The 12231-nt window shown below is 50.7% G+C and overlaps 1 protein-coding gene across 2 annotated transcripts in view; it reads right to left on the minus strand.

The window, feature by feature from the left end:
• LOC111855146 (plexin-A1-like) overlaps window positions 1–12231 on the minus strand; it is a 147187-nt gene that overhangs the window by 32554 nt on the left and 102402 nt on the right. For both annotated transcript variants that reach the window (XM_023833862.2, XM_072712861.1), the window contains exons 11-12: window positions 5200–5296; window positions 3214–3404 (exon numbers count right to left, since the gene is read on the minus strand). In XM_023833862.2, coding sequence (XP_023689630.1) covers window positions 3214–3404; window positions 5200–5296 — 288 coding nt within the window. The remainder of the gene's footprint in view (window positions 1–3213; window positions 3405–5199; window positions 5297–12231) is intronic.

The following is a 12231-nucleotide window of genomic DNA, read 5'->3' on the forward strand; positions in this document are numbered from 1 at the left end:
CTTCCACATTAATAGAGAAAAACGACCCCTCATGATAGATAAAGAGAGACCGAACAGAGTAGCAGGCACCACCCCCCCCTCCCCTAATTGAAACTTATTACCCGAGCCACCACGCCGCACCCCCGCCGCCTCGGACACAGCGGCCGCTGGAATAATGCGATTTATTTAGCGGAATTACTCTGCGTAAGGCAGACAGGTGTGGCGTGACAAAACAAATAGCGTGAGTGATGCGCAGAACCGCACGCAGCAGCAAACAACAATCATGGCATAATTATGGGTAATTTCACGGCCCAGCTACTCCCTCGCATCTGGGGGGCCCATTGATGTCCAGGAGACGACATGCCGTCCCCCGGCTGCCTGAGCTCCCCTCTAATCGCCAGTGTGTCGCGGCTGTGGGGGTGGGGAGACGGAACGACCGCACATTTTTGCAAGGCTTTCCAGAACCGCGGTCGGGTCCTGGCCCAGTCTCCCAGGGCCCCGGGCTCCCCACTAAATGCTGTTTACAGGAGCACAGTGGGACAGCATGGCCGGACTGCGTCACTGTTTTCAGCAGTCATCCTGTGTCTCTGCGAGTTCCCTAAGAGTGTGTGTGTGCCCACACACATCTTTATGAGTGCGCGTACATGCACATGCATGTCTCTGAGAGCGCGTGTATGTGATTCTGCGTGTCTCTGCTTTTGTGTGTCTCTGAGATTGCATGTGCGTGCTTCAGTGCATCTCAGAGTGCGCATATGTCCCTTAGCTACATTCTAGCTAAGAAGAATGACTAACAAGACTACAGGTCACAGGTGCAAAATAACCTTTCATGATGGACTATGCAGATGAGCTTGGGAATGGAACAAAACCCAACCAGGACTTTGACTGGTCTCAAATACTCCATGGGGTTTGCATGGGGAGGCGGGTGTATGGAGGGGCAGGGAGCCAAAGCAATGTGATGTGACGAGAAACAGACAAACATCAGCCAGTGATAGAGAGCAGCAACAGGAAGGGCTGAGACGCTTGCAGCGGCACTGAGATTGCGAAGCTATTGCTACCATTTCACGTCCTGCCATCTTACATTCTACTCCAGATACTCTGAGAAGTAATAACGAAGCAAGTCAAATCACCTCGGTCTACATCATATATTCTCGTGTAATTGCAGAAAAGTACATATACACCCACATATACACCACCAGTCGAGTTTCTGCACACAGTGAGATTTTCTACATTTACATGTTGCTCACTTAACATTTACTGAAAATACACTCAATATTCTTTGCTAACAAATACATTGACAGTATGTTCACCATTTGAGTCAGACGTGCACTGTTACATACTCTCTCCATGTTATAAAGGAAACTTGTTTTATTGGACTTGCATTTTCATTTATAGTTGTTTCCAATGCTTAATAAGAATAAAAAAAATCTGCAGTTTATCAAATAAATGGAAAAGTAGTAAAAACCTTTGACTGGTAGTATCCATACAGGCTGTTCAACTGAAATAAGTAAACTGTTCTACAAACGCTTACGAAAGTCAGACTTAATAGAAGGCAAATCTACCTTCACATACCATTCAACACATCTTACAGCAAGACACATATAAGCCAAAATTTACTAGTAATACGTACTAAAGACGACATAAATAAATAGATAACATGTAAATTTACTTACAGGCATATGACACCTTTTTGCATTAGTGCTTCTGGAAACTCTGTGTATCTCGAATATTTTTTGCCTAAGTCTGGATTTACACAAGGCGAGAGCTGCAAGTAAATGGAAACACAAACCCTCTGTTGGAAATGTACCTGATCTGGGATCAGCCAAAACCATACCAAAGGAAGGAAGCAGGGAAAAAGAGGGGATGAGTGTGAGTGGGGGCTGGATGATGGGCTTGAGTCCGTAGAGGGACCCTAAGAATCCACCTCTCCAGTCAAGGCTTTCTCCCAATTAACTGGCTTTAACAAGAGACACACTAAAGCGAATGTACTGCCATTATGCGGCCAGTCGGAGAGCCCCTCAGCAGGGAGGATTCCGTGGCGCCCGACAGCCGAAAGGCCGTCCACGATGAACACTCCACGTCGGTAACAATGAGGAGAAGAGACACCCGGAAAAAGCTCAGGGGTCTCTGTGAAGCACAGTGAGAGCCTGGAAATCCCAGTTAAGCAGCCCATTCCGGGCAAAATTACCGCTTAATCCACCGCGAATAAACGGAGCCAAACGTCGCCAACAATGCGCAAAAAAGGAGGGAAGCGAGAGAGAAAGAAGAAAAGGCGGAACAAGACACAGCTTAAAGCACTTAATGCGGCGAGAGCAAGGAAATGAGTGCAGAACAGTAAGTGAAGCTGTTGGAGGTGTTGGGTGCGTCAGAGCAGTGACCCTCCCCACCACAGGCACTTTCAACGGTGTACTGGCATTGCCGACACCCTCTTGGGCCCTTAGCCCCCACCCCATTGCAAAAAAACCTAATGCCTCTTGTGCACGGAGATTTACTGCAGGAATTACTGTAAGCAAAAGAAAAGACATTAGCAGCCAGATTAGCCTCTGTGTGCCGATGCCGCAGTTACCCAATATCTCGGATTTATCATAATAAATAATAAAAACTAATTGTACTCTCAAAAGTCATTCTGCCTGAAAAGCAAAAACTCAGGATGGTATTTTCCCCCTGCAGAAAACTGGGGGAAATTAAACCCTGAGAATGAAACAAGTCGTCCGACGAACTCCACCTGCGAGGCTACGTTACTCTCACAGGTTGGATAGGGGGAGTCGCGTGGTCCAGCAGGGGCCACAGAAGATCCTTCCCCCCTTCTGTAGGCGGTTTGTCCGGTCCGAAGCACAGCATCACGCGAGCGGGGAACAATGGAATGGACCAGTGCCAAACACGATTCCCCGCTACCTCCAACCAGGGCGACAGATGGACTGCTCCCCTTCGCCAGCGCCCCCCGCAGCACTCCATCAATGGGCCGATCCAGCTCCTGTCAGGCACATGCACCTGGTAGCGGAGCTTTCTGCTTCCAAAAGTACCAGCGCCTGATGCCACCTCTCCCAAGACCCCCCTCCCCCCCCCCACTCCTCTTCTCCGTCCCTTTGTCCTTCCTGCTCTTGCTCTCCATGTTCCTTCTCTTCCTGCCCCCTTTGGTCCAGTCCTTCTGCAACCTACCCATCATGCTCTCTGTTCTTCCCTCCAACTCCCCGTCCCTCAGTCTTGCCCTGGTGTTGCCCCCAGTGACCGTCTAACCTTTGTGATCTTGGGGTGTGCACAGCGGCTGTTGCCCGCGGCAGCGTGCATCCACGCGCTCTCCGGGGGCGTGCACTCCTGCCGCAGGGAGCACTTCTTCTCCTGGACGCACCAGCCACACTCGAAGCGTGGGTCGGCCTTCAGGCACATGCCGCAGCTGTCCCGCAGCGCGTAGCACTTGTACAGGTGAGCTGGGAGGGGAGACAAAGAGAGAGACTGAAGAACTGCAACATGGCAAGGTGGAAGAAGAGGGACAGGGCGATAAGGGCCACTGATCGCGGGGAAGCGTGGACACAGAGGAGAGCATGTGGTGGAGGCCTGGGATTTGTCTGAACTACAATGGCAGCCTGTTTAATGTGGGTGGAACAAAGGAATAATAATTACAAAATAGCAAAAAAAAAACTTCAGTGACATTAATGCAAAGCCTTGGCAACTGATTGAAAAGAAAAGTTTAAAAAAGGAGGTAGAAGAGGGATAATCTGATGGGGTAAGGGGGGAGCTGGCAAGCTCTTCTGGGTCAGAAATGAGCCCTGCAGTTCCATTAGAGGAGGAGAAGAGAGAGAGAGAGAGAGAGAGAGAGAGAGCAGAACTCGCCTCGGCCGCAGGACTTCAAAGGAGACAAAATATTCATCCGACTCAGCCCCGCCGCTAATCTTATTTGTCACAGCTAAGCTTAAAAGTAACCCCCGCGCTAATTAAACTGAACCAAATTAATGATTTAATTGCATTAACATTTCCACGTTACACCCGGGTACATCTCTCTTCCTGCAGCCAGGAGGAGACGGATCAGTCATGAAAATTTCATGCCGGATAGGCGCCTGGGCCTTGGCACGTGCGGGGGGGGGGGGGTCAGCGGCCGCTCTCGAGCCAGTGGAGCTGACTGGCACTTGTTGGCGTCCTGGTGATTCAGAAACTCAGGTCCACTTCTTAAAAGCAATGGCGGTGTGCACCTGGACCACTGCCGGTGTGCACCTGGACCACTGGCGGTGTGCACCTGGACCACTGGCGGTGTGCACCTGGACCACTGGCGGTGTGCACCTGGACCACTGGCGGTGTGCACCTGGACCACTGGCCGTCTACATGCTTCTAAGAGTCACACAATTCCCCACCTTCATTCTCCTTCACGTACTACTGCCTCAGAGCATCTCTAACCCTAACTGTCTACCTGTTAAGATGGCATGGTTAGGCTACACAGTGCTACACTGACCCTTATGACCCTGCAGACTAGCTAACCGGCTGTATTTGGTAACACCACTGCGGCTGATATAGTCCATCTTCATTCGGTATAATCACTGCAGACTAAGGCCTTGCTTGTTTCACGTCACGCTAAATCCCACTCACTATGAAAAAGGAAAACAAATCAGATCAGATGCAATTTAGGATGTAAGCTTCAGTCATCGTCATTTTTTTCCTGGTGCATTCTGTGACAGGATGCAGCATCCGCTCTGAAACGCCACGGCCTGGTTGAAGGGATGCGCATCTGTCCCTCTCAGCTTGTGGCAGAAGACTGTGTGAGCGGCACTTTCTGGATAACACTAATACCCTGACAGGACATGACTGAGGACTTTCCAAGCCCTTCACCCTACACAGCCATGACAGCTTGCATTCATAAGAGTCCCAGAATCCTCCTCTGGTGACATTTATCCATCCCTAGATGGCCAGCAAGTAGCAGAAAGAGGGTTTTACATATTATTCATGCACCAAACGTTCAGAACTTCAAGCTGTTTCCTGGGGATTTTTTCTCTTATTTTTTCACTCTGTAAAACTCCCAGCCAGGTTTCTTCAGAGCATGTTGAACTAACTACAAACATGAGAAAGCATTTCTGAAGCCACCAGGCAGAGTCAGTCATCTGGCGACATGTGACACCGACGGCAGGCATGCTCGCGATGGACCGTGCTGTGGTGACAGGTGTGATGCCCAGTGAGCTTGCAGCAGCGAGACGATGGGTGGCACTGGGAAAGGAGAGGAAGAGCAGGACCAGTTACCTTGGATGTTGTATGGATTGTCGATGGCAAAGTTTCCATTCCACACCACTGATAGGTCAACTGGCAGGTCGCTGATGTCATTGCCCTCATAGTCATACTGAGAGGAAAAAAAAATAGATGTTTTAGTTCACATCTGAGGCACCAGCCATGATTTAACATTTCTGTGATTGGGCAGGTTTGTGTATGATCCATTCATGCCAGTGTGTGTCAGAGAGCAGAACCTGTTCTGAGAGTCTGGATGCCTGGGTGACAGTCCAGTCTACCAGGATCTGTGCTTGCCTATAATTTTATGCAGGTATTCAGTCTACAATTAGGCTTTTCCACAAATGACATCTAAATACTTCTAATGCAGAAGATGAACAGTTGTCTCAGACATTTGGCACTCAAGACCCCCACCCTCAAACACACATTAGAATCCATACCCAAACCCTAACTGAAACTGAGATTAGAAACAAGAACATCCTCCCTCCCTCAACCCCCACCCCATCAAAATTTGATTTGAAACCTATAAAGTGCAGAGGGATGCGTATGTAGAACAGGAATTTGCTTGCATGCATAACTGCCTGGTGCAATTAACACTGCAGCAGAAAGGCCAAGCCCCCCCCCCCGGTCCCCAGCGGCAATGCTTTTGGTGCACTTTATGCCTGCATGATACTCCAGAAAAGAGCAAAAGCTATCAGCTGATCCGAATGAGCAAAGCAGACACACAGTCACGCAGCAGAAGGGCAGCCATGCAGCGTCCGATGCCCGGGGAGCCACCAGCGAGGCCTGTAGGTATACAGCCCCCACCCCAATGCACACCCGGCACAGGCCTGCATCATTAATCCTGCCATTACTCACCCCGGAAATTAACTCCATCTATTTCTGCTCCTTTTGCTCCCCTTCAAAGCTCCCTCTCCTTCATCCCATCTTGCGATCCATTTCTTACGTCCAAAGGCAGGGAATCCAATTATGCCACATTATTTATTTGCATGGCAGGTGCTTCGGGAAATTCGCCACCGACACACCGAAGACTGCACACACCGAAGAGTCGGGCTCTCAGGCTCCTGCCGCCGGTCACGCCAGCGGGCCAAGCCGAAACCGGAAACCTTCCGGTAAATATTTACAGCGGTGCACATGCCTTAAAGGAATCAAACTAAACAGACAGGGAGCCGAAGATTATGCCTGGGGAAGGGAGTCTGCAGTTGTGGCGCCAGATCCCTTAACCACGGCTGCGCCAAGAGCACGTACAGCACGTATAAATATCCTGAAATCAGGCGGACGTGGCTCTTTCGAGCTCCAAGACCCAACGAAACAGGCAGCGTTCCGTGGAGCGGCGCGAGGCGAGATAGTGGGAGCGCCGAGGCGAGGAAGCGACAGGAGGAAGAGGAGAGACGGCTGGCAAATACCAATTACAGACTGGAGGCCATTCATTTACACATGAAATAAGTGGCAGAAGCCGGGCGCGAGGAGCGATGCCAAGCAGTAAGTGAAATTGGCATTTTCAATTTGCTCTCTGACACGTCTCATCGGCGCCCTTTGTGTGTTGCCCTTGCCCCCACCCAGTGGCCGGCCGGGGGCAGGCCGGGGCCCCTCCAGGCCACGAAGGGGCTCTTTCGGCTGCGGGACGTGCGCACAAAGAACGGCACGCGTATCTTGGCAGCTTAAATGCTTGACAGTGGCTGATACTTCAAGCTTATTGCTACTCTGGGGGAAAAAGGGGGAAAAACTAACAAAATTCACAGGGAAATTTCTCTCCTCCTATCATTTTGTTAGGAGGCCCCCAGGCGGGTTTGGGAGTCTCAGCGTAGCAGCTATGCTATCAGATTCACTCAGGACCACTGGGTGTGCGTGTGACCCCACCCACCACTATTGGTAAGCTCCAGAGCCCAGTGCTCTGGGTGGCTGTCCAGAAAAAGCTGACCTTCCAGAGGCAGGGCGGGACCCCAGCCTCCCCTACCATCAGCACGCCCATGTGAAGACATGAACATAGCAAGTTCGTGATTAATTCGATTCATGTCGCACAATTTTCCGAACCCACCTAAACTCTTCTCTTCCATTACTGCGTGGTCCATATTGGTTATTGCACCAGCCAAGATTAAAGGTTTCCTAGCCTAGTACAGGTCAAATGAGAAAGAGGAAAATAAGCAAAGTCACTCACAGAGATAAAAGCCGACTGGGACGTGATGAATATTCACGCACCATCCTCTCGCTGGCTTGTGTCACATGGCGCTGGGGTATAAAGAGAAGCACTGTAGAGCCTATAGAGCAGACTGACCCGAAACACGCCCTGGACGTCCTTAAAACACCCTCCTCATCTGCAGTCAAAAGATCACCTTAAATGCACCTCCTTCCCACAGACAGGTCTGTTCTTAGGGCTCTGGGGCTATTACATTCTCCAAGGACAGGGGTGACTGGCAAAAACGTCCAATCCAGAGTAACACAGTCGCATGGAGAGTGACAGAAAATCCATTTCTGAGGAATATAGTACCTTTTGTACGTGGCGCTTCGTTCCACTATGAACCAGAAAATGTGTGTCTGCCAGGTGCTAAAACTATGCAGAGATCTGACGCGACAGAAGACCCACAGCCGCATCCCCCCCCCCCCCCCCCCGTACTGAACTGCAAACTCAGAACATGCTCAGTCCAGCTGCTCAGGGGGCCCTAAAGTACCACGGCTGCTCTCTCCACATCGGGCAGCGTGCGGAGGCAGGGCGCCGTGCAGGCGCATTTCACGGCACTGCGAGTGGACTGTGCCAGGAGAGCGGAAACTGGGATTTGTGTCCCAATCAAAACTGGAAAAGCGACCGACTCAAGACTGAGGCAGCTTGGCCAAGCGAAAATGTCCCAGCCGCCATGAACAGTAAAGGGATACTGGAAACAGAGAGTGTGGACTGAACAATTAGTGAGGCTCAGGAAAGGAAAGTGTGCACCTTGGCCCCTCCTCCCCCCCTACCCGTTGTGACAGCCCTATAGATCATGGATGAGGTAAGGAGAGGGAAGGGAATGGGATGGGGGGCGGGGGCAAAAATACAAGGCAAGCATAAAAGAAAAAAAATAGAGACCCTGAATCCTCTCAGTGGAAAAGTGCCGAAAAGTGCACAAAGCAGCACCTCAGAGAGAGAGAGAGGGGCCGGGGGGGGGGGGGGGGGCTGCCCTTTCACGCACGTCGTACGCAGATAATTAGTCATTTTGAAGGAATACCTGATCCAACAGCTAAAAATAGCATTGGGCTAGCTTCTCTGTATCCACCCAGCTCCAACAGGGGGCGCCCCCACACCCCCACACCCCCTCACAGCAGGCTACACATGAGAGGACGACGAGGCTGTTATTTAGAAATAGCAGTCAAACATAAAGCCAGCCCTCCTTGTTTGATTTGGCTGTCCCACGGCGACACTGTCAGTCCTGCCTTTATATATGTGGTTTAGCTGTCTGCCTAAATTATTTGTTCAGGTAAATTTTGGTTAATGTCTCGCGAATGGGGCTAGATAGAAGGGAGCCGTTTGAGGCCCGTTACTTTGTCTATGCTGCCGTATATATAAAGGGATAAATGTACAGAATTCCTCTTGAGCAGCCAAGAGCTGTTCCTTTGTAGAAATGTGTCAGGACCAGCGCTCGGCTCTCGCTAAGGCACCAGCCGCAGGGAAGCCCGGCCCTGTGAGCCGCCTCTGCTTCTGACAAGTTCGGAAAAAGTTCTGAAGCAGCTTGGAGCCTTTCATTCGCTTGTTTATTTACTGGTGGCGGTGTAGCGGCGAATGTGGCGAAGCTGGCCGAAGCTGAGCTCCGAATAGGGGCGGGCGGGCGGGCACGCACACACACGCATGCTTGCACGCACACACACACACACACACACACACACACACACACGCATACAGGAAGCTTGTGAAGGGAGGGCCATCCAGTAATCCCATGCAGGATTAACATGGGGGGTCAAGCAGGATTGAATTAATGCCTCAGCACAATGAGAAGCGCTATGGAATTACAGAGATTCAACAGGATTTTTAACGGGCATCAATTACGGGAAGCAAGTTAAGGGATTATCAGTGGCTATTGGCTAATAAAAGAGAAATACAGCAAAGAAAGACTGCAAAAGCGTGTCAGTTCACGCATCCCCCCCCCCCCCCCCCCAATGCTCGGTAACAAGAGCTGCCAATGAGCAAAAACTCTCCACTAGACTGTCTGCCATCGTTTTATCCACGCTGCATGGAGACTGGGAGGCATGCAAAAAATTGGTGTACCCCCCCAACAGAAGCTGTGTAGATGTGAGCGCCTCTGTGTCCTGCAACAGGGGGGCAAACTTCAGCAGCCCAGAAATGACAAGGGGGGGCGCATCAGCAGCGTGTCTTACAGGGAGACCAAGAAGGGCACTGAGGGAAGGTGCCGCTGCCAGCCGAAGGGGACGGAGCAGCTACGGCTCAGCGAGAGCGATCTAATTAACATCCAATTAAAACACGCACGCCGTCGAAGTGCAAAGCAGCATATTTCTCTGTTTCGGGAAGGCAGTCACGCATGACGACTATTTAACATCTCTAATTAGCCGGGTTCTCCATGCATTGCATCCTGAGTATCGGAGCGGCAATGCGGAGTGACAGCCAGAGACGCAGGTTTTTTACAGAGGCTTTTCTTAATCACCAGTATCTCAGGTATCAAGATAGCAGTGGATCGACCTCAACTGACGGAGCATATATCAAGCTTAGATGACCGATAGGGGAGGCCAACGCATCCTTCTAGGTGAAGCATGTGTAAGACACAGCTTCCTGGCATAAGGAAAGTGTAATGAGGTCTCCAGAGTGGATATTGCCTATGAAAACCCAACAAAACCACCCGCACAGGCTTAATGACCTGTGCACTTTCAACGGCCCATCCTAAGATATAACCTCCAGCCATTAAGAGACAAATAACACGGGAATCAGGAAGCGTGGCCGATGATAACCTGATTCAGTCAGCAAGGGACCTGCTGTTGTACCTTCAGATGAGTTACTCAGCCCAAATCCCTTCAATGGACTCTATCTACCTGTAAATGCTGCACAACCTGACCATTATATGCCATAGGAACCACAACACTCTGTCCTGGCACTGCTGGGAGAGCATAGACAGTGCAGGCTGTCTTCCCACTCAGCACCCTTCCTGCTTCCAGGTGTGGCTGGCTGCCTCTCTCCTCTGAAAGGCCGCTCTTCACAGCTGCTATTCATTATCCTTTAGTCTGCTGTGTCATTAATCAGTCACCTTCAAACTCTCCTGCTTAAAAAAAGACCAAGAGCTTCTCATCGAGGACCCCCCCCCCATCCTCCCCTTTCCTGCTGCTTATTTATTTATACTTACTTACTTATTTAATTATATTTTTCAGCAGATGGAAAAAGGAGACAAAGGAAGAGGCCATTTATCTATGGGTAAGGTAATGGGGAGTCCTCCGTGTTATCTGTCCACTCTCTTACCTTCGACTCATTTGGTGCAGCTCCCCAGATGACCCCCCCCAAAGGAAGCGGGATGTGAGGCAGATGTATTGAGCCCCTCCCTCTCAAACCGACCTCCCCTCCCCCTCAAACCGACCTAGCACATTTCCATTGAGACCCACTTCCCGATTTTCTCCACATGCAGGAGACGCCTGGTTCCATCAGCCAGAATGAGGAGGTGAGCGAGGAAACTGACAGCTAACAAACAGGGAGGACAGTACGCTGTCGCAGGGGCCACGACACGCCAGGCCGAGGTGCCACTCACCTGCACCAATGCCACATGCTACCAATGGCGTTTTCCACCTTCATGCAACCAAATCCGTTGATGCAACCGAATTGCTCAACATGAGCACAGCCGCTGCCACCCGAGCCTCACAAAAGGGCCCCTCCCTGCTCAAAGCAGCCACCGCGGCAAGATAGAAAACCTTTGTCCATTTTAGCTTGATGCTCTGAGAGGAGCTGGTTATTTAATTTTAATATATCATAGTTTCCTTAACTTAGGGAAAGAAGGAAAAGAAAACTTGCGTGGCTAGCTAAACTACTATAGGTTGTTCATAAATTACCAGCATCTGAGTCCCCAGACACCAAGAAAGCATTGCAAAATACCTGCACACTCTCATCTGTTATGGGACAGACTGAGCAGCAGAGATGCCAGAGTAATGGGGGGGGGGGGGGGGGGGGGCTGAGAGCGCAGTCAGCTGGACTCGTCTTAGCCTCTAAATGGACAATGTTCTGAGGAACGTTGCAGCTGTATGATTAGGTGGTTCATGTGTGGAAATGGGCTGCTGTCATGAGTAGAATGTGGGTACCTTACCATTACACACATAGACAGGTACAGACAGGTACAGATAGGCTCACACAGACAGGTACAGACAGGCTCACACAGACAGGTACAGACAGGCTCACACAGACAGGTACAGACAGACATACACAGACAGGTACAGACAGGCTCACACAGACAGGTACAGACAGACATACACAGACAGGTACAGACAGGCTCACACAGACAGGTACAGACAGACATACACAGACAGGTACAGACAGGCTCATACAGACATACACAGACAGGTACAGACAGGCTCACACAGACAGGTACAGACAGACATACACAGACAGGTACAGACAGGAACAGACAGGCTCATACCAACAAACATAAACAATCGGTATTAGCATGTAGCATATAATAGCCACACATCCCAGTAACATCCCGCAGTGTGCGCCCTCTTTTAGTCCCCAGGGGATGTATTAGGGAGATATGGGAGGGGGGGGGGGGGGGTTTGCTATTCAGGCTGAGTGTATGCTACAGTTCACAGTGCATAAATTGTTCGACTAGCTTCCTGTCAGTTACCAAAAAACAGACAGATGACATGGAACACCTCTACCTGTTTGCAAGACACACACACACACTCCAGTTTATCTGGTATATTCTTTCCGCTTTCCCTCAGTAACAGAGGTAGGGCTGTGTGCTCCAGGACGGCTCTCCTCCGGTGTCTGCAGAGGACTTTTCCGGGACAACGCCGCGGTCGGTGGCCTTCCGCTGCGCGTCGCATGTTATTAATGCTGACGGGACTGAGCGAGGTGCCTGAGCACAGGGACAGACA

This window comes from Paramormyrops kingsleyae, chromosome 6 (genome assembly GCF_048594095.1).
Source record: "Paramormyrops kingsleyae isolate MSU_618 chromosome 6, PKINGS_0.4, whole genome shotgun sequence".
NCBI lineage: Eukaryota > Metazoa > Chordata > Actinopteri > Osteoglossiformes > Mormyridae > Paramormyrops > Paramormyrops kingsleyae.